At 38.0% G+C, this 21931-nt stretch overlaps 1 protein-coding gene across 4 annotated transcripts in view; it reads right to left on the reverse strand.

Moving 5' to 3' along the window:
* The window catches only part of GPAM (glycerol-3-phosphate acyltransferase, mitochondrial), a 42067-nt gene extending 34265 nt beyond the window's left edge, over nt 1-7802 (reverse strand). For 2 of the 4 annotated variants that reach the window (XM_088131779.1, XM_088131776.1), the window contains exons 1-4: nt 7517-7802; nt 6988-7101; nt 6404-6499; nt 3208-3338 (exon numbers count right to left, since the gene is read on the reverse strand). In XM_088131779.1, the coding sequence (XP_087987905.1) occupies nt 3208-3309 (102 nt within the window). In that variant the 5' untranslated portion in view covers nt 3310-3338; nt 6404-6499; nt 6988-7101; nt 7517-7802. Of the gene's footprint in view, nt 1-3207; nt 3339-4272; nt 4413-6403; nt 6500-6987; nt 7102-7516 lie in introns of all 4 variants that reach the window. The other 2 variants (XM_088131777.1, XM_088131778.1) reach the window with 2 other exon arrangements.
* Nucleotides 7803-21931: the final 14129 nt, after the last annotated feature.

The following is a 21931-nucleotide window of genomic DNA, read 5'->3' on the forward strand; positions in this document are numbered from 1 at the left end:
AAGAACAATTAACTTATTTATTGTGCTTATCCATAACCAAATTCAGTCTTCCAGGGAAGATGGCAGACTGAAAACGGCTCCTGCTGAATGCAGAGCTGACATCTGCGGCACAAATAAGGGAGCCTACCAGTAGATTGGCTCCTACAACCCTCTCTGGACAAAGAGAGGATGCAAGATTGCCCAAGCTGTTTCTCCTTACAGTTGCTCCTCATGAAGAGGCTGCAAGACAGCGATCTTGGGAGTGGGGGGAGGGGCAGGAATCAGGAGGTGAGGAAATTCGCCATAATTGCTCCAGCCACAAACATAGCCTTTTCAAAGGACACTAAGTTCACGCACTTCCCTTGCTCATTACCTTTGGAAATTGCCTATTAACTGTTTCAAAGAAGTTAGACACCTTTAAAAGAACAAGGCTGGAAATACCTGGTGAATGCCTTCAATCCTTAATATAAGAATATGAAGATCTATTTGTATAATTTTTAAGAATTTAAAATAAACAGCAAAAAGCAAGACAAGGTTTTGGCTACAGAAAGTTTTAAATGGATTAAGGGTTCAGAAAATGTTGAAATATTGGATTTTGAACATTAAGACTTTGAAATTATTTTTAAAGAATAAATATATGCTTGTGGGAAAGAAAAATTGTTTTTGAGATTGGAGACATAACAAGCAAGTAACTTATAATGGTGTTTAAAGATATCTTTGAGGAACTGCACTGGGACCTGAGGTGAGAATTTGAATCAATTATGTCAGCCATGTTGTGCTTTCTTGGGAACAGTCTGTTCCTGGAAGAAGATGTTACAGAACAAGATATGCAGCAAGCTTTACCAGAGAAAAACATGAATGAGACTCTGAATAAGAACTTGTCATCAGATATAAAGAGAAAACTGAATGAGACTTTAAAAATTAAGAAAGAAATAAAAATGACAATCCCAGAGAGCATTGGAATAATTTCTTTTTGTTGGATTCACAAAAGAGACTGTTTAAAATACTGAAGAAATCTATAACAAGGATCAACAACCATCTAAATGGATTACAAAGATTGTTCTGTATAGGGGAAAAAAAAAAAAGGGAATACAGAGTCAGTTTATTTGACCAGGGATAAAATGGGACATGTCATTCTGGGTGGTTCTTTTTGGATTTGCTGATATCTTAACTGGAAAAATGTGGTATACTGGATTTGCTTACATTTAACAAGGTGTTTTAGTTCTTTCCCCTATATTTACTTTATGTACCCTAATTTTATAGTACTCAAACTGGCTTTGGATCTAACTGTCTTTTTACTCAAAGTAGTTTGGTGAACTTATCTTTTTAAAGGAGAAAATATTTCTCTTTGTTATGCTAATTTTAGTAATTTATTTAGATTAGGATACTGGGATTATTTTATATTTGTGAAATGTGGGTGTGCTTATAATTTAGAGTTGAGATATGGAATGTTTATTTCAATGAGGTAAGCTGCTATTTGGGGTGGTTCTCTTTGGAACTGTTGGCATTTGGAATGGGAAAAATGTGTATTGGAGCTTGTCTTTTGTAAAGGAGATATGGACTCTTTTTGTCATGTTAAACTTTGGTTTTCTTTTAGTTTGTAAATGGGATTTTGCTTACATTTATGAGTTGAGGTATGGAATGTTGAGTTTCATATATATTAATTAATATTAATATTTTTAGAGCTCTGTTTGGACTTTTTGCTGGTAATTGGATTGGAAAGGATATTACTTGATTTGCCTATTAAGAGATGGGTTATGAGATGAAGAGATTGATATTTGTTAACTAAGAGGTGGTGAAGAGATTTTGAAATTGTTTATACTTGTCATGATGTGGGTGGGAAGTTGCTTTCTTATAGGGGGTCTTTTTCTTTTTTCTTTTTTGCAACTTTTTTTCTTTTCTTTTTTTCTTTTTAGTTCGCATTATCTTTTATTGTTCTATCCAAAACTTTTAATAAAATTATTACAAAAAAATAAACAAACCCAAATTCAGTCTTCATTGGGCCTCCTGGAAGTAAACACACTCACAGACTTACACTTATACAAATGTTTGCCTGTATGTATATGGATCAACTATAATGCCATATCACTTCTGCTCCCATTAAATTATATGACATCTTTATGTTTGATATTTGATACTGAATCATTCCAAGTAGTGAATCTTTACATTTCTGAAACTGCTGAAATAATTACTATCAGAAATAAATTTAGAAAATACATTCCTGTATTATATGTCATAATATGAATCTGCTGTTTTTCTATGGATATATTTTGATGAAAGTGATGCTGGGTTACACTACTTTATTATTTTTATCAATTATATCCTACCCTAAGAGAATTGTACAGAACTTTCTAAATGTGTTACAGGTAGTCCTCGGGTTATGATGGCAATTGGGACCAGGATTGCTGTCGCTAAGCAATGCGGTCATAAAGCATGATGTCACGTGACTACATCGCTTAGCTACAACAATCTAATCAGTCCTGGTTGCCATCATAACCCCAAGACATGCAGGTCATTAAGGGGGAAGTGGCAGGTGTCCAGGTAAGGAGCACGGGGGTGTTGTAGGGGGTGGGAGGCCTGGGACGGCTGGTGCAGGCTGTGAGCGAGTTGTGGGAGGCTGAGGGAGGGCTTGAGAGGCCCAACAAAGGCCGCATATAAGCAAAGGAAGGCCCAGGGAAAGGATAGTACGGCAGGGCGTGAGCATAGGAAGGCTGGGGAGTGGATGGCAGGGCACGAGTGCAGGGAGACCATGGGGTGAATGGCACAGTAGGGTGTGAGTGCAGGGAGACTGCAGGGTGGATGGTGCAACACAGCATCAGCGCAGGGAGGCTGGAGGACTTACCAAAGAGATTTGCGACCTTTCCTCCCAGCTTCTCCATTGACTTTGCTTGTGGGAAGCCAGCAGGAAAGGTCGCAAATAGCGATCACGTGACTGCGGGATGCTGTAACTGTCATGTGAACCGTTTGCCAAGCACTCAAATCGCGATTATGTGACTGCAGGGGCATTGTGACAACCAGAACTTTGAGGACTGGTTGTAAGTATCACTCATTCAGCGCTGTCACAACTTCAAATGGTCACTTAACAAGTGGTTGATAAGCAAAGACTACCTGTACTGATCATTCTTAATTTTTTAGGAATAATTGCATATTACTTTTTCACACTTTCAATAGGACACTAGTCTTGTTTGTTAAGAACAGGAAAACTGAACAAGCATGCACTTCGCTTACCCATTCTTCACTGGAATGTTTACATCTTGTGACAGTACATTCTGCTGAAGATGACAAATAGGAAACATCTATTGTTCCAAGTGACAAAGCGGTATCATCCATGATTTATAACATAAATTCAGTCTCATGAGCTAAAAGAAGAAAATAAATTCAGCATTAAAGAATCATCCTAAACAATTCAAAATAAGTGTATTAGCAAATAACCCAATTCACTTATCCTAAATGCCTTTCTAAAGCTGAAATCCATGGCACATTCAGGGACTTTACTTCCAAATTGAGAAGGTGCATGTTACAACTATAACTTGCTCTCTTTTACTGTAACCCATCCTCCATTTCAGATAGCTCATTCCACAAAACCTTGTAATTAATTGCAAAATTATCTACAGGTTGCTTATAATTATCAAAATTGGTTTTGATCAGAGGAAATGATATTTGTGCTCCATTCATACCCAGAAAGTAAATGAATGCCAAGATAAGAATGAGATGAATTTAAACCAGTCTCTTTCTAATATATACTTCCCTGTTGCAGAAGCTTTCTTCTAGTCAAGCATTGCTAGTTGAAGCTAATCAGGTTTCAGAAAGTTGGAACACAAGACACTAGGTTCTCAAACCATGCAAGGATAAAATCTGTCTGGTTAGCAATTCAGTGTGCTTTGTACACCCAAATTATGTCAGCATATTGAGCGAGCCTAAAATCAGGAGTATGGTAGCACCTTTTCTGACTAGCAAATTTATTGAAAGGCATAAGCTTTCATGAGCTGCAGCTCTCTTTATAAGATGTGTAGAGTGGCTAGATTGATGTAGGATTTAAAATTGGGATAAGCTGGAAAAAGGGTGGGAAAGGAGGGAAGGAAGGTTATTTATGCAGATGCAGATTGTATGTGAGAGAGACTACAAGTCCCTTATCAATTAACAATTGCAATATGTTTAAAAAAACATTATATTGGTTGAAATTTTTTGAGACTGTGTGGGTCTAGGCAAGTAAATAATACAGGTGGGCCTCGACTTACGACCATTTGTTTAATGACCATTCAAAGTTACAACAGCACTGAAAAAGTGACTTACAAAGGATCCTTGCACTTATAACTGTCATAGTGTCCCCACGGTCACATGATCAAAATTCAGGCACTTGGCAACCAGAATGTATTTACGATGGTGGTAGCGTCCTGGGGTCACATGATCACCATTTGCGACCTTCCAGCCAGCTTCAAACAAGCAAAGTCAATGGAAGAAGCCATTCACTTAATGACAGTGTGATTCACTTAACGACCATAGTGATTAGCTTAACAACCGTGGCAAAAAAGGTGGTAAAATTGGACACAACTCACTTAACAACCGCATTGCTTAGCGATGGAAGTTCTGGTCCCAATTGTTGTCGTAAACTGAGGACTACCTGTATTAGTTTACTATGAGTTAGTAAACTATACAAACATTCAGTGAATCAAATATGGAAAAAAATCAAAGTTCACTTTCACTCTGCTAACCACAAGCATTTTTTTACTGTAAGAACTAATGTGCCCCTCCCCTACATTATACATACACACAAAATGCAGAGACATAAACAAATGTACTTGTTGAGAGTGAGAAAGCTCAATAACATGCATTTTCCCAAGATACACTAACAAGTTTCTTCAGGGACTCAGGAAATTATAGAGAACAGTTTTCAGCAGAGAATTATTTTATTAGTTTCCTGCCTTTCTAGTCACCTTGGACACTCATGGTAGCTAAAAGCAATTCCAATTCAAAATACAAAAATACAAACTCAGGGATTTTAAAGCTTCATGAAAGAGAGGTATTTTGATAGAAGAGATGCATCTTGGCTGCTCTTCAAAGGGGTTTAAGCACAACTCCCTAAAAAAGCCAATGCGATGTAGTGATTAAGATGCTGGACTGGGAATGGAGAGATGCAGACTTCGTATTCCATCGTTTTGGAGTGATGTGGAAGAAAGCCCCCTCCTGTTTGTCTAATATATAGACCTGCGGTTCCCAAACTGTGAGCCACAGCACTCTGGGATGTTTTTAGCAAACTCACAGAGGCATCATGAGATATTTTAAATTTGGACCTAACTACAAAATTAATGGAATGGTTAAGTATTTCTTTTGGCCTAAGGGTAGTGCAAAAAAATTACTGAGATATTCCATGAAGTGAGAAATTTTGAGAACCTCTGATATAGACCATCAAAAGCAGGGGATCTTCTTTCTTGTAAATCAAAGCATTCAAGCAGGTTTCTAGCAGAAGAAATAGACTCTCAGATAATCATGCCCTATGATATCTAGAGTTTTGAAGACTAATATCACCACCACCTTAAACTGTGCTGAGAAACAATTGATAACTAGTGCAGAGTTTTCAACACAGACACATCCACATCAATTGGTACTTCAAAACATTTTTCAAAGGTAGCCCCACACAGAGTACACTGAAATTGTCAATAAAGGGTGTGATCAAGGTATGGATAACTGCTACCTAATCCAGTTGGCTAAGGAGAATCATAGCTGAAATATTAGATGTAATTACACAAACATGTTCTTTCTCACAGTTGTTGCTTGGGAATCCAGCAACAGCTGAGAATCAAAGAACCCTCCCAGGTTGTAGTTCTGTTCTTTTAAGAGAAATGCAACTTCATCCAGAACAGGATGAACTCATGATCTAGTTTCCTGTTGAAGAACAGCATCTTTACTTTGTCTTCAGCTGGTATAACAACACCTTTAGGAAAAAACATAACTAACATAAACTAACACCTACCAGAATCTCTGATGGTGGCTTGACCAAGTCTAACTCACATAGAGTATAAACTTGAATCTTAAATAAAATCCTATTTGGAACTGCTCCAGAATCTGGTGCACTAAAACAGATAGGAAATTCCTGAACATTTCTGTACATGTTATTGCCAGTATTTGTAACTGAATGCTTCAATTATTAGGAGCATCCAAATTTTCTGGCAGTGAAATATTATCATGCATGTGCACTGTTTCACCAGTTTAGGCATATCCAATCTAATACCCTCCAGATATCTTGGATTATAATTTCCAAACTACCCAGTCATCATGTTCATTGCTATAAAGATCATTTTGATCTCTCTAAATTACTTAGGTAATAACATATATTCATACATCAACACTGCAAGTACTGAAAGATAAACAACAAAGAGACCACAGAAACAACAACCGCTAAGACAGGTTCCTTAGATAAACTTACCTGGGAATAAATGTCACTGAATTAATTGGACTTACTTCCAATTACGTGAACACAAGACTGGGCTGCAAATGACTAAACTTTTAATTCCACAAGGTCCTAGGAGAAAAGAAGATACCTCCTTCAGAGAATTTATATGCAGTAGAATGAACAAGCAGTAGTTTCAAAAGTTCTTCTAAAAATAACAGAACTACTGTATTAGATATTAGTATCAAGTGTTGGGTATCTCTGTACAGCAGAAGGCTACTGCCAAAGAGATTTCACTCAAACTAATCACCAAGGGAACGTCAGCAATCTAAGCCAAGTTGGCAGGATGACAGAAAGGACTTTCACACAGAGTTAGTTAAGTACACCAGTGGAATGCAAGTGAAAGGCTGAAAGAAAAGGGGAGAAAGAAACAGCCTATCTAAAACGGGAAATGGGTATTCTTCCAGGATCTACTCTGAATCTTAATCCAGGCTCATCAGCCAGATTGCCATAGTTCGGAGAATGATAAACTATTTCCAACTAGCAGGCTCCAGACAGAACAAGAGAAACACCAAGAGATGCACAACCACTTTCTATCATATATGAACTTTCCTCCTTACAGTGATGAACCTGAGTTCTTTTAATGTTCCACAGGCTCAGGGGTGAATCTTGAAAAATACTTTTTGTAGTACCATGCTGCTTCTCTACATTCTCATCCACATCTTCACAAAACTCTGCAGATGCCAAAAAAACAAAAAACAAAAAAAGTGGGGGGAGAGAAGGGGCATCAGGTAAATTATTCTGCATGTATTTCAAGCTGTGTTCATTTCACTTGCTATCTTATTCAAGCACGAGCCTAGAGCCAGCTTCGGTTTGCCGCGTGCTCAAGAAATAGTTCCTAAAATACTTTCTATTCTAATTAGTAAGTAACATGATTTGTCCCATTTTAATCTTACGATTTATTTATCTATTGGCCACCCGTCTTAGGCATGATTGCAGCAGCAAAGATACTGCTGGTTACGGACGGTGACCGGCTTCAACATCTTTTTTTTGCCTCAAAATCATTTCCAGTGCAAGCATTTCATAACCAGCTTAGTTCTTCCAGACCCCCACCCCATCAACACAGTGGCCCCAATCCCCCAAATCTACCTCCTTCTTCCAGCGAGAACGCCAGCGAAGGAGCAGCCCCGGGGCAGCCTTTTAACCAATCCTTCCGAAATATCTAGCAGAAATCTCCCAGAGAACTCCCGACGCGCCGGATCCTCTGCACTTTGAACTTCCCGACCTCCGGCCCTTTGGGGAGCAGCCGGCCGCGGGCGGCTGGGGGGCGGGCGCGCGACCTACAGCGATGCGGCTCCGACCCGAGCTGCAGTTCAGCGAAGACCTCGCCCGCAAGCGGGCAGGCGAGCGGACTAACTCACACCGCCCCAACAAGGAGGGCAGATGCTGACGCGATTTCCTGAGCGCCAGGCGCCAACCAGCAAGAAAGAGGCCGGGCTGCTCACGTGAGCGGCCGCCGGAGCGCCTCGGCGTGCTGCGGGAGGTGGTCCGCTGCCCACGAGCGGGTGCCTTCCAGGTGCCTTGGGTTGCCATCGCCCCTGCCCGGTGAAGTCAGTTGGGCTGGGGAGGGTGGGAGATGAGCCCAGCCTCAGGGGAAGCTCGGGGGTCACGAAGTCTTTCCATTGTGCAGAGGAACGTTCAATAGGCTGACGGTTATCCTTAGGAGTAAACGGGGCTGGCCGTTGGAGATAATGCTTTATTCCAGGACACAGGCAGTCGCCGAATATTCTGCAAAGCTGTGCTAGAAGGACACTATATTGAGGGTTGAATTAAAAAAAAGGGGGGAGGGTCCCATTTTGCGATTTTTTTTTAGAAATCCCCAAAATTATGCTTAATGAAGATTCTTTTATTAAGTGAGCTGTCATTTAGCAGCTGTTGGTGGGGAGAGAAAGTCAGATGCTTATCTCATCTTTCTCTGTCCTACAGCAAAGCCTGAAAAGCTCAGGCTGGAAAAGGCCATCAAATCAGGATGCCCGGGACAATCCCAGACACTCCCAATAACATCTAATATGAACTAGGGGTGTGGCAAGAGAGATAGACAAGTAAAAGAAGAAGGGCTGCTCTTATCTCCCTCTACCTGGACTCATCCATTCTTTATTTAAATAAGCCATCACCGGTAACTTGTATACTTTCTCTGGTTTGGTGTACCAGAGTTGGCTAGGAAAGGACGAAACCCTTGTCCTATTACTTGCTTAACTAGAAGATGAGTGCTGTTCTGCTGAGAATGCAGTTAATGCGCAGAGAAGCAAATGTTACTGATTATATTGAATTTCATTATCAGTTTGCATACATCACTAAGCCGCAAACTGGTTTATCAACAGTTGCAGCTGGGTTTCCGCATCATGCTAAGCCATAAGCAGACAAACCACATTTCACTTTTCACCTTCAGTTGCTTATCAGTTGATAAGTTCTATCAAATGGCTATTGCTGCTGGATTGGGAGATATATGCATATCCATAAGCAGATTTTTGCCCAGTCAGTTCTGACAGACTACTCACCTCTTTGAAGTATACACATTCCCATCACACTGTTCCCTTTTGGGGTAAGCAATATTATGCAAAGCACAAAAAGGGAGGAAGCAATAACAAGCAAAATAAATTAAAGGAGATTTTTTTTAAAAAAAAAATATAACACCCTATCTCTCTATGCTTGCAAACCATCTTTGCTTCTGTCACATCCATGCAACAGTTTATGCATTATCTTTTGTTCTTTAAACTTCTCACCTCTCTCTCTTTTTAGGATCATATCAGTTCCATCCAAACATTACTTTCTCAGTTTTCTTTTTTCTCTGGAGTATTGTTGTTTTTCATTGTGAAAGGTAACTTCAGCTAATTTTCCTAATATAGAAATTACAATGAGCTATTCCTCAAGTTAAACCCAGCTTAAAAATCTCTTGTGTGTGAAACATCCCTGTGAAAAGATTTCTTTTCCAGTATCTGTCTGTACTTAGGTATACAGATATGTTCACATGTGCATGTGAATGGAGGATACCCACAAGAAAAAAGGATTTTCCAGTATACAGAGATAAATACCCATCATGCAGGATAAGCACTATTTTCCAGAGTGCGGAAAAGGGTGTATCACCGATCCGTGTTTCACTTCCAACTTAATGTTGAACTATCTGCTGAGCATTCCACTTATTCTCAGGCATCCTTTACTTCCATCAGTGAATTCAGCAACCAGCCTTCAACTCCATATTTGTACAAAATGCAGTATAATTCAGATTTGTTCACTTTATCATGTATTTTCTCTATATGAACAAACATACAATAAACTCTTTTTTTTCACATTCATACTTTTCCCAGTGACCTGAAAAGCAAAAATCTGTTCTGTATACCTCCTGCCTAGCCACAGCACACTTTCCAAGTGTTGCTCATTGTCGTCTCTCATACTCTTTCAATCAGAAGTCTGCCAAATACCTTCCCAGAAACACTTAACAACCTAATCGCCCTGCGGTTTTTGCATTCCTTCTTGCTACCTTCTTCTTTGTATAGGGGAGTAATAAAAGCATTCTTTCAGTCATCCGACAGACATTAACCATATCCTTTAAATATGCCTTCTGCTCTTTAGGTACATTAGATGGTACCTTTCTCTCATTAACATTTCTGTAGCTACTTTCTCTGCAGCTTTTTTCATCCACAGCCACTTCACTTTATTCTATCAAACATCCCTTTCCCATTTGCCATTAGCATAGCTCCACAGACTTTTGTGGCCTTTTTAAACATTTTTTTCACTCACTTCCAAGCAGTTTCCACATTTTCTTTCTTACATCCACTTTCCATTCATTCTTTTGGGATATGCATGGATGATATTTGTGTACTGTGAGACTTGGAGTTCTGCAGGTGGCTGTATGTGAGACCATATTTGCGAGGCTGACCCTAAGGGAGGACCCAGGAATGCTGCTACTGTACCATTCTCCAAGCTATATGCCAGCATCCTTAACTCAAGCTATTCAATGTCATTGAAGGGGCAGTTATAGTCTTGGATCTGTGAAATGTGAGCCAGCTGCACTGTTTAAGGTGACCTGCTCCCTTCCTGGAAGAAATAGTCTAGAAGTATCAGTCAGTGCAAGTTACAACTGTCTGGCTGATCTTTTCATACATGAAATTCCTCATATCCATTCTGGCTTAATCACAGAAGGATAGGATCCAATGACATGGCAGAGGTGGTATTTTGCAGTACCTGGAAATTTTAAGCACTTATGACTACTGAGGAACTTCCTTGATAGCCTACTTGTTTGTTGACTTAATCCTCAACTCACCAGATTAGTTAAAACATCCAGAAAAGAAGCAGGGAGATCGATCCAGGCAATTTTCAATGTCTCTTTCCAGAATGGGGTTTATGTTGTTGAGAGAGGTACTGGTCTACTATATTGAGAGGCCTGCTTTCGATCTGTTATATTAAACAATGATCACCCTATATTATATCAATTTCCCCTTCGTGGGGAATATTGTGAAGAAAATGGTGGAGCAACAACTATAGAGACCCCTAAAAGAAATGGATTATCTAGATCATGTTAATCAGGATTCAGATCTGGCCATCAGATTGAAACTGCATTGGTTGCCCTCATGGATAATTTGTGGCAAGGAGTGTGTGGTGGGAGCATAAGCATCCTTGTCTTGTTAAGACTGTAATAGCTTTTGATACTGTTAATCACAGTATTCTTCTGGATAAGGATACAAGATTTGGGAGTTGGAGGCACCATTTTATATTGGTTCATGAGTGAGAGGTTCCAGATGTTTGTCGGGGGTGGGTGGTAGTCAGACCATCAGGTAGCCCATTGTGGAGTGCATCAGGGCTAGGTCCTCTGCTCTTTCTATTTAACCTTTTTAACAAAATCACTGGGAAAGGTCTGCCACCAGTTCAGGCTGAGGTATCACCAGTATTCAGGTGATACCCAGTTATAAATGTCCATTCTGGGCCAAATGGGTGATGTAGTGGAAGCCCTCTAGCACTGTTTGGAGGCTGTGAGGATCTGAAAGGGGAAGAAAAGGTTCAAAATCAACCAAACCAAGGCCAAGTGTCTCTTTACTCAGGAGCCACTATTCTGGCATTATAACATTTTCACAACTTTTTCAGAGCTTTTAACCTACTCCAGCTGAGGTTTCCTAAGCCTGTAACCACGTTTAAGTGTGAATAAGTGAAAAAAAAATAAATCAAAATTTCATTGATTCCCCTCTGATTAGACTGCTCACTGCTTTTTCTTGTAAGATTGTAAACTTCTTAAAGCAGAGATTTGTCATTTTTCACTTCCAATTTCAGTGAATCCTGGTGATGCTATGTAAATAACAAGAAAGACAGAAATTTGGGTTCTACCAAAATTGTTAGCCATTGCTAAGAGACAAAATAATGGTCCTTAGAAAATGAAAATTGTTCACGTTTATTTTTTATTATGAAAAAACGATATTCAGCTAATTTCAAGACTTCAAGATTTCTTCTTGTTCTCTTTGTTGTGGCTTTGTTGTGTTGTATTCCCTTTTTGGTAGATTAAAAAAAAATCTTGAGAGAATGTATTTCCTTTGAAGTGGTTGCCAGAAATGGTGTACTTCAAAAAATGAAATACACTAAAGCATTGGACAAGAGATCCCTTATTATATATAGAAAGCTCTCAATTTTGTATTCTAAGATTGTTTCTTGTGTGTGATGTTGCTATGGTATCAAACAAATGAGAATGGTTTTAGAGTTTTCCTAAAGGGATAGCTGCTTCAACTGTATAATTTCTTTTTTAAGAAATCCAACCGCATTGTCTTTTGATGCTATTTAGCACAAGCTATAATCTCTTTGTACTGGAATTAACAGCAAGCTTTCCATCACTTGCACTATAAGCAATAGAAGCAATTCTAATATATATTAATACACACACTCACACATAAATATATGGGCCAAATACACAAAGTATTATAGAACATTTCTGTAAAGTGTTTCAGGAAAGATTTTCACTCAAACCTTTCTCTCTCCTTTAAAGCATTCTCTGCTCCAAATTTGTAGTTTGTGTTTGGAATTCCTACACAATTGTTGTTAAATGGGGAAAAAAGTATGGATATGTTTGCAGAACTAAGAGATTAAACAGAAGTTCAAAAAACAAAACCTTACAGTGAGAGAAAATGAAGGAGGCTGAGCTAATCAACAAAGGCATTTTTGTTCTCATTGGTCAAGTTTATCCTTGCCAGAGTACAAACAGTCCCGTCTGTGCAACCAAAAGTTCCAACATCAACATTGTGATTGATTGTTGGAGACTTTGTGGATTGTCAGGAGTTATTTTATTGCCTGATAAGGCTGTATATCTTTGATTATAGGTAAGTATAACTTCAATTATTTCATTGTCCTTCATGTATCTGCAAAACAAAATGAAAGAAAGAAGAAGAGAGGAAGATCATTTCTGCAAAGTTCTAGATTTATTAGTGATTTGCATCAGAGCTGGAACCTTCACTTACTTAACTATAGTATCTTTTTGTTAATTTATTCCTTCAAATTTATTTATGAATTTAATACTTTAAAAGTTTTGGATTCTCGTCATCATAGTTACTTTATATTGAATAAATAACTTTGCTTTTATAAACATGGATAAGAGTGGACAGCTAAACTCTAATATAAATTTAAGAGCACTTTTGTTAAGCAGTACTTCTAATAAAAAATGCATACATTTGAAATAATTACACATTTATTTTTTATCAATTCATCCTGCCTTCATATCCTTCACCTTTTTACTTCTAAATTGTCAGACTCTTGGAGTTCTCTGTTTATATTCTGCTTTATATTTTATTAGGAAACTGAAATCATATTTACAAACAAATTGGATCTACCCTGTAAGGTTTGCTATTGATGTGATTTCTCTCTTTGCTCCTGAATTATTGCTGCATGGATTGTCAGTGGCTTCCAGGCTTGGTTCAAAGTCCTTGCCATTGCCTTTAAGGCCACATACAACACATCCGGGATATATCAGACAGCATCTTGCCCAAACTAAATCCGCCTCTCTGGTCCAGTCATCAAGAGATGCCCATTGAAAGTCCCCCCACTCACCTTTGTGGGTGTGGTCCAGACAACAACCCTCTTTCGGCAGCCCCTCACTTTGTGGAACTCTCTCCATTGGTGGTATGTGCAGCCTCTATCTTCTAAAATTTTTCACAAGCAAATAATATTAACAGTAATATCTAAGCCACTGAAGTGGCTGGATCACAGGAACTGGGAGTTAAGGTAAGGCAAAAATTATCACAAAATGGAGAATCAACTGTTCACAAACTCGGCAAAGCTACAGCATGACTCTGGTTCCAAATAAACCTGTGCAAAGCCAGAAGTATGCTACTCAGAACTCAAATGATGATATGGTGTCACATGACTGATAATTGCTAGAACTTAATGTACTCCACATTATCAGAGTACTGCCACATCAGGTCAGGGATTATGATATTTCTATGATACAACAATTCGGGAAGTTGCATCTTCAATATTATTTTCCTGGAACATTAAGTCATAGAACAGTATCCATTGCAGTTTATTCTAAAGAATGAATAGAGCATTTAACGTGCTGAGCAATCCTCTACTCATATTATGCCAGGACATAATGTAATAATAATTATTATTATTACATTTATATTCCGCCTGACTCCTAGCTAGGTTTTAATGTAATCTGTTTGATTTTTACTTTATGATTTGCAAACCCAAATGTGTTTTGTTAAACATTTTTAAGACTTAGTAGGTACAGTAAAATCAGCTGCTATGAATTGTCCACCATGATTTGTGTCTTTGTGTATCTGAAACCAGCCGATTGTGAATGTGATTGACTGTTGATTATGTGCCATCAAGTCATTTTCCTTTTTTATAATAATTTTATTAGAGATTAGTTATACAGAATACAAATTACAAAAAATAAAAGACTAGAAAGAAAACATAGTGCAGAAAGAAAAAAAGAAAAAAGAATATAGCAAAGAAAAATAAAAGAAATATATAAAGAAGTAACTTCTCCCTTCATCACAAGTATAAACAGTTTTAGTAACTTATCACCTCTTAAAATACAACAAACGATCTCTTCATTCCATTTCTCATCTGTAAACAAATGTTTAAAAGCTCATTATTCAATCTTAATCAGCAAAAGTCCATTAAGGGTTCCAGAAATAACAACATATCTACTTAACCAAATAAACCCACTTTGTATTCCTTTTACTTTTATCTATAAACAAATCCTTAAACTTCGCCATTCAGTCCTGGTCAGTAAAAGTCCATTAAGAGTTCCCAGAAATAACAACATATCTATTTTAACTTTAATCAGATAACCCCACTTTATATTCCTTCATTTTACTTTTAACAATCTTGATCTTTAATCCCTTCAAATAAAGTCATAGAGCTGTTTCCTTCCTTCCTTCCTTCCTTCCTTCCTTCCTTCCTTCCTTCCTTCCTTCCTTCCTTCCTTCCTTCCTTCCTTCCTTCCTCCCCTCCCCTCCCCTCCCCTCCCCTCCCCTCCCCTCCCCTCCCCTCTTCTCTTCTCTTCTCTTCTCTTCTCTTCTCTTCTCTTCTCTTCTCACAAAATCCTTCAGAACTTTTGTAAATCCAATATAAGAAAAATATCTAAGTCGCTCTTTTGGTTTGCCACTTGTTTATCCAAGTCACTCTTCTGGTTTATTATTTGTATGTCTCTTTTAGTTATTAAAACATCAGCTGGTTTCATTTGTATATCCAATATTTCATCCTGTCATTTTTAAATCTGCATTTGAATCAGTTTCAGTCTTGTCCAGTAGAACTTGTTCCTTTTCTGTAACAGCATTTACATACATCATTTACATACAGTCTATCTATAATGACAGACGTTCTTAAAATTAACTTCTTGTTCACAAATATCCTTCAATACATCCAATGTTAAAATATTTTGCTCCATTCTGTGTTAGAGAGTCCAATTTAAGTGTTCTTCTCCTTTAATTGTAATCTTTAGTTCCTTCTGGTTCCCTCTAGTGTCCAAGCTTCAAAGTCCCATCCTATCATTTTTATTTTTTTTTTTAGATTTCAAAACATCAGCAGTTTCCCATGGGAAGGATTCTTATGATTAATTTCAAAATCTTTTTTCATATCCATCTGTGATGGAATGTATCTACGAATGGGGAGGTGATGTGATGGACAGCAATAGAGCAACAGGTTCTCAGGAAGGAGGGAACATATTCCAGGAAAGGGAGGGGGGAGACAAGAGACAGCACAGTCCAGAGCAGAAGCATGGGAAGAGGAAGAGATTTAGGATAGCCACTCCCTAGAATCTCCCAGGGTATATCCACTAGGTTAGAGTAGTATAGTTCTAGTCTGGCAAGATTCTGTCTATATGGTATAAACAATAAAAGAACTGAACTTGGCTGGACTGTTTCTCTGTTGTTCTTCGGTTGGACCTGATACCATCTGGACCCTTAGTCAATTTATACTTTCCCAAAATCAACACTCTAATCACCCTATTGCTGTTTAATCCAGAGGGGGGAAATTCTAAGCCCTTAAATTTGTACTTAAAACTGCTTTCGATAAAGATTGAAGGAAACTCACTGTGATGAGGACTTGGATGAAGAGATTCAAGGTCAGGAGGAGGAGAATTTCAAGCATCTCCTCAGCCCACAGCCTGACTGTGTGAAAGCAAAGAGGATGAGACTGGCACCACCCTAAGGAATTCGTAGTGTTTAGTTGCAAACTTTGGGAGTTAGAGTTAGTCTGGCGAGATTCTGTCTAGCAGGTGCAAGCTAATAAAGTAACTGAGCAATTCCAGAACTGTCCCGTGGAGTTTCTTGGCCTGAACCTGACACTCACCCACTGAATGCCATAAGACTTGCCATTCCAAAGGTTCTCAATAATTAAAAGGCAATAAAAAAAGTAATTCCAAAAGTGATTAAGAAATGAGGCTTGGCCAGACTTTATGTCCATATAGGTGTGAAGGAATGGTTGGATGAAGGCCGTGCTCGAGGAGATAAGCATTCCCTTAGCCCTCAACAGGAGCATGGGAAGTTTAAGAAGATGAGACTGGCACCACCCTAAGGAATTCACAGTGTTGTGGCTTGCTGGCTTGGGAAGTTAGATTCAGTCTGGAGAGATTCTGTCTTGAGGTGGAAGCTAATAAACACAACAGAACTGTATCTGCACTGTCTCGGGGAGTTCTTTGGGCTGAACCTGACAATAGGCTACATTATGACTGTGAGCTTAGATGGAATCCCAGCTATTTGACTCACGCTGACTGCAAAAACCTTGGTTCTTGCCATCTGCTCATGAGCAGTAGCTGTCCAGAATACATGTGTGCTATCTCACAAACTCTCCTTTTTCAAGAGAGATTTTGCCAGCCCAGATCCTGCATCCAGCTGCTGATTTCAGCTGTAATGTTGTCCCTGCTCCTTCATGTCCTCACTGGAAGTCATCAAGTCATTTTCAACTCCTAGCAACCAAATACATAGATATTCTCTGTGACAATTTGCCCCTAACCTAGTTCTTCAGCTCTTCTAATGGCAATCCATCACCACTGTACCTGAGTCCATCTAGTATGCTGCTCATCATCCTCTTCTCTTTCATTCCACTTTTCCCAGCATTAAAGCCTTCTCCAAAGAGCTAAGTCTTCAGGATAATATGTCTGAAGTAATATAATTTAAACTTGGCCATTCATGCCTCGAGTGACAACTCCAGCTTGATTTGTTCATTGATTCTATTTGTTTGTTTTCTTAGCTACCCAAGGTATTCTCAGGAGTCTTCAACATCTTCTTTTATTCTTATTTCTTCTGCCAATTTAGGTTTTGTCTCCATCTTCAATTGATGTCAGCATTTCTTGAAACATGTATGTCTAAATTTCCAACATGTGATATAACAGTTGCAAAAAGTACTGTACTGTATAGGCACCCATTCCTAACCACAGTGATGACAACATAACAAAATGTGCATCGCAATACCACAGCATAAGGTCCACATGTTTATACTTGCATTGCAAATTTGCACACAAGTATATAAGGGATGGAGCTTGTTTCATGATGTCACAATACACATTTCATCATCTTTCTCCCCACGCCTCCTAATGATACCTATGATGTGATAACTGGACAATATTTATTTCCAAGAGCAAGAAAAGTGTGGGAAGAAAAATCCTTGTTGCTGCTATGTTAATAATACTGACTGCAGTTAGAGGTTCAGTCTTCAGTTGTGTTTTTCCCTCTAAAATAAATTGTTTCCACTTCCCCTTATAACAAGTTTTGTCTATTCATCGTGGAAGCCAAAGCCAGCCTGCCTGCCTTCCCTCCTTCCAACAGTGTCTGCAGAATCTTGTTGCTTTCATCAGAATGCCCCTTTAGGCATGTGTGTGACATCATGTGTATTATTGTGACTCATGTGGAAAAAAGATAGGGCTTGAGTTGCAATGCTGCAACATTGTTTTTATCAGTGCCCACCTCCCACTCCCTTACCCCTTCTGTAGATGTTCCTTCTTTCCTGTTCAAGGTCTTGACCTCAACTCTAGCAGATCATTTTATCCTCAGAATAATCCTGTTAAGTTGCTTAAATTTAGATATATTTTCTTGCTCAAAGTCTGAACAGAGCTTCATGATGAAGTACTTTTGAAACTGGCTTTCTCAATCTGAGTTTTACACTTTATTACACAATGTATCTGCTTAGGTTTTATCTTGTCCTCCAATATATTTCATCTTAGTTTTATATTCTATACTTTTTTTTCTTACTGCTTTTTCATGGTGGGAAGTAATTTGACATTTTAAGTTGTTTCCTCATGGCAGGAAAAGTTATTTATGCAAGTATATAAAGGACTTTTCTAGCACTATTTCTTCAGCAGCGTCAATGAGTTTGGTATGCTTGAGTTATCATTAAAAAGATAAGAATCTGGCTCATTGTTTGTCTGCCCCTTGTACATGTGAGAGTCATGAGGATTCACTACATCAGGGAGTATCTTATTTGTGTTCCTGGTTAATTTGTTTTGGACCTGGCTGCAAGCTATGCAGTGGCCTATTTTATTCATTTCCACATGTTATTTACAAACCTATGTTATTCTGGAAAAAAAATACCATAACATTAACAAAAGTAAACAACAATAAGATCAAGGAAGCCAGCTGAAACAGCAAAATGGGAAACCACCAAGCTATACCAATTGCAAACTGAGAGCAGAAAAATAAATATTTCCAGTTAGAAGAAATATTTTAAAATGCAGCCTAGATGAAGAGGCTTGGAAAATAAAAATGTATTTGGTGATTAAAAAAAAAAATTAGAGGAGGTATTACATTTTTTTTTCCTGAGGAAACCATTCTATAAGCAGGAACTGACCATTAAAAAGGACTTGGCTGGAATAGTTGCAAACCTAAGTCTCAATGATCAGACAGGTCTCATTCTAATAGCCCTCAGTTAAGGCTAGATTTTAGTATCTTTCAAAAAATAGAGCAGGAGGACTAGAAAAAGATGAATGATAATACTACCAATAATACCATCTGGATAGCTTCTGAGAGGAAGACAGCTGACAGCTCTCTGAACTGACGACATTTGCCAAGTAGTTTTATATTGACCACTTGCTTTTCCCTATCAACTCCAAAGCATCTAACAGAATCGGACTATAATTCTACAACACAGCACTCCAAAATGAGAGTATATTAACATACTTAGGTACTCAAGGCTACCCATTCACACCCAATACGAGGGGTGGTAACAGAGCATGGCTCAATCTTGTGGCTGCTTGGCTCAGAGTTGCACTCTTGAATTAGCCAATTCCCTGGCAGGGTGTGATTTGCAAATCTGATAAGTATCCCTATTATTTCATACTCTAGTCATTTATAAAAGGTTGAATAGCATTGGGCTGAGGATAGAGGACATGCAGAATCATTTACAGATACAGTTATATGTGCCCAGAATTTAAATACTATTATTGTAAAAAAAGAATTCAGTAAAATATCTCTATAATACGGTTATGCAGTTTCTTGCTTAAAAAAAGCACAAAAACAAATCAACTTCATTTCCTTAGGCATTGTGCTCATCTGAACCAGGAGTCAACAGGGTACCCACAAACATTAGTATCCTGTAAGGCAACTCCTTGGAGGCTGCCAGACTTCCTGCTGCATCTGATTTTAATGTTTAGATTTTCTTCTTTTCTTTAGAGATCATGTGAATCCAGGGCCAATTCCCAAGACTGACTCTTTAAAAAGAATCTGTTCCTCATGCTTCTTATATTCTATAGCAGTGAAAAACAAGTTGGCATCTATAAGACATGTGGACTTCAACTCCCAGAATTTTCTCTGCTGGCTGGGGAATTCTGGAAGTTGAAGTTCACACATCTGAAAGCTGCCAAGCTTGAAAACCATTGTTCTATAGTCTCTGCTCTATCCTTTGTCTACATTTCCATAGCCATAGTTATCCATTTATTTATTTGATTCTCTTTTCCCTTGTTTGCCTCCCTAAAGATCTCCAATAAAGCACCTGCTGGATTAACGCCTGGCTTATATGACTCATGGTGATAATGGAGGTCAGTAGGAAATTATAAACTCATGCTTGAGTTCTCAAGCTAATTCTGACTACTAAACCAGGTTGGTTTGTTTCCTCCAAGTAATGGCTTAGCTTCCATTTAATATTTCCATCATTGAAGAAGGTATATAAGTTCGGGCCTCACTTGAACTTGGCTTTAAAAACTGAGAATGAACAAGTATAGGCAACTTTTGCTGGGTTGAGGGCCAAATTCATTCTTGTGGGGCCACCTTCAAAAAGGAGAGACAGAAGGGAAAACTTACTGTACTTGCCAAACAAATTTAGTTTTGAATAAGAGTTTCTAATAATAATTTAGCATACTGTAGTACTGCATTGTGAGATAAAATAAGACATTTACAAATTATGAATTATTTCAATCCTATTGAGAGAGAGGCCAGTGCAGAGTCAAAGATATATGAAATCTTTACACACAGGTGGTCTTACAACAATTGCCATTTACTTTATTTTAACCTTAATGTGTGTTAGCTTCAACATGCCTCTTAATCCTTTTTTTTTTTAAATGAAACTGTCCAAAGCTATTTTGTATAAATTCTCACCCACTCTCCAGTATTTTCATGTTTAATGAATCTGATACTTTATGACCTGATATAGTTGAAATAAATGAATTTCATCTAACTTTTTATTGTTATTGTTATTATTTATTGCTTTTATTATTTAGATAGCAATACTGGCTCTCCAGGTTGGGCCTAAGACCATTACACATGGGGAAGAGCATTCTGCCTTCTCCCCAAACCATGATTATAGGACTATAGAAGCTTTCATTTTCTTCAAAGGAGAAATTTGTTATTGACAATTCTTTCTACATTGTCTGTCTTGCATCACTTCTCACAACTGCCAGCATGCTACAGAACATAAGAAATGCATATAAATAAAGAGGCAAATAAGATTTTGGGAAAATACTCATATTTTTAATCATACCACCACAGAATAAACCTGAAAGACAAATAAATGACAGGTATTTGTTTTAATCTGAAGTTTTAAAAAAATTCCTAATTTTTTTTTCCCTTCTACAGATTGAAAAAGATTGCTTTAGATAATGGAGGATTTTAAAATTAGAATTCAAGCATAACTATGTGAAAACAGAATTTTTAATGATGAATTTAGAATGTACATAGCATCTATTTCTGTACTGTATGTATCTCCCATCCTCCTATCCACAGGAGAGCAGAGCAGAAGCCAGCATGTTTTCTTCCCACTGTGAAATAAATCCACCGTCCTTTTTCACTTTTCAGTTTGTAGGTATACCTGCCTCTGGTGTGATTAAATATTTTGGGATGGTTGAGGTTTTCTGTGTCAAATGATGTGTACTTTTATGTATGGCACTCAGAATGCTTCAGGCTCTGATTTCATAGAGTTAAAGTAATTGCTTTTAATGTTTCTTAAAGCACAAATTTAAATTCCATTAGCGGGAACAATCAAAATTATGAATCTTCTGAATCTTGTCAGACTACTAAATTTTAATGTAGTAAAACAAGAAAAAATATCAATACTTGTTTGGATGTCAATAAAACAGGCAGGTGAAATGCAGCCTGTGGATTTGAATCTTGTTAAAGGGCTGAACATAGAACATTTAGTGTGGAAGATATCTACACCTCAAGAGTCCCAGTAAGGACAAAACCAGTCGCGTATTGCCTCCTACTGGTTAGTAGCTAATAAAGCATTGCCTCCTTCCATTATTCATATGAAAAAATGAAGACCTTAACTACAGATATTATTTTATGTTGTCATTTTGCCTGAAATACATGGTTTTCCTAAGTATAGCTTGTGTTTTTTATCTTTGACATACTTCATTGTATGTCTACTTTAAAATAAACCCTACTAACTTCAATGTAACTTATTTCCAGTCAATGTGTATGAGATTGCAAATAGCTTCATATTTTATGAGATACAGTAGTTCAGTGTTGTCCAAACGTGGCCACTTTAAGATGAGTGGACTTCAACTCCCAGAATTCTCCAGCCAGCCATGATGAAGTCCACTCATCTTAAAGTGGCCACATTTGGACAACACTGCAGTAGATACTTTACAATTGTGAC

Source organism: Python bivittatus, unplaced genomic scaffold, assembly GCF_059951505.1.
Source record: "Python bivittatus isolate LINGU-HERP-01145 unplaced genomic scaffold, Pbiv_v1 ctg000980_np1212, whole genome shotgun sequence".
NCBI lineage: Eukaryota > Metazoa > Chordata > Lepidosauria > Squamata > Pythonidae > Python > Python bivittatus.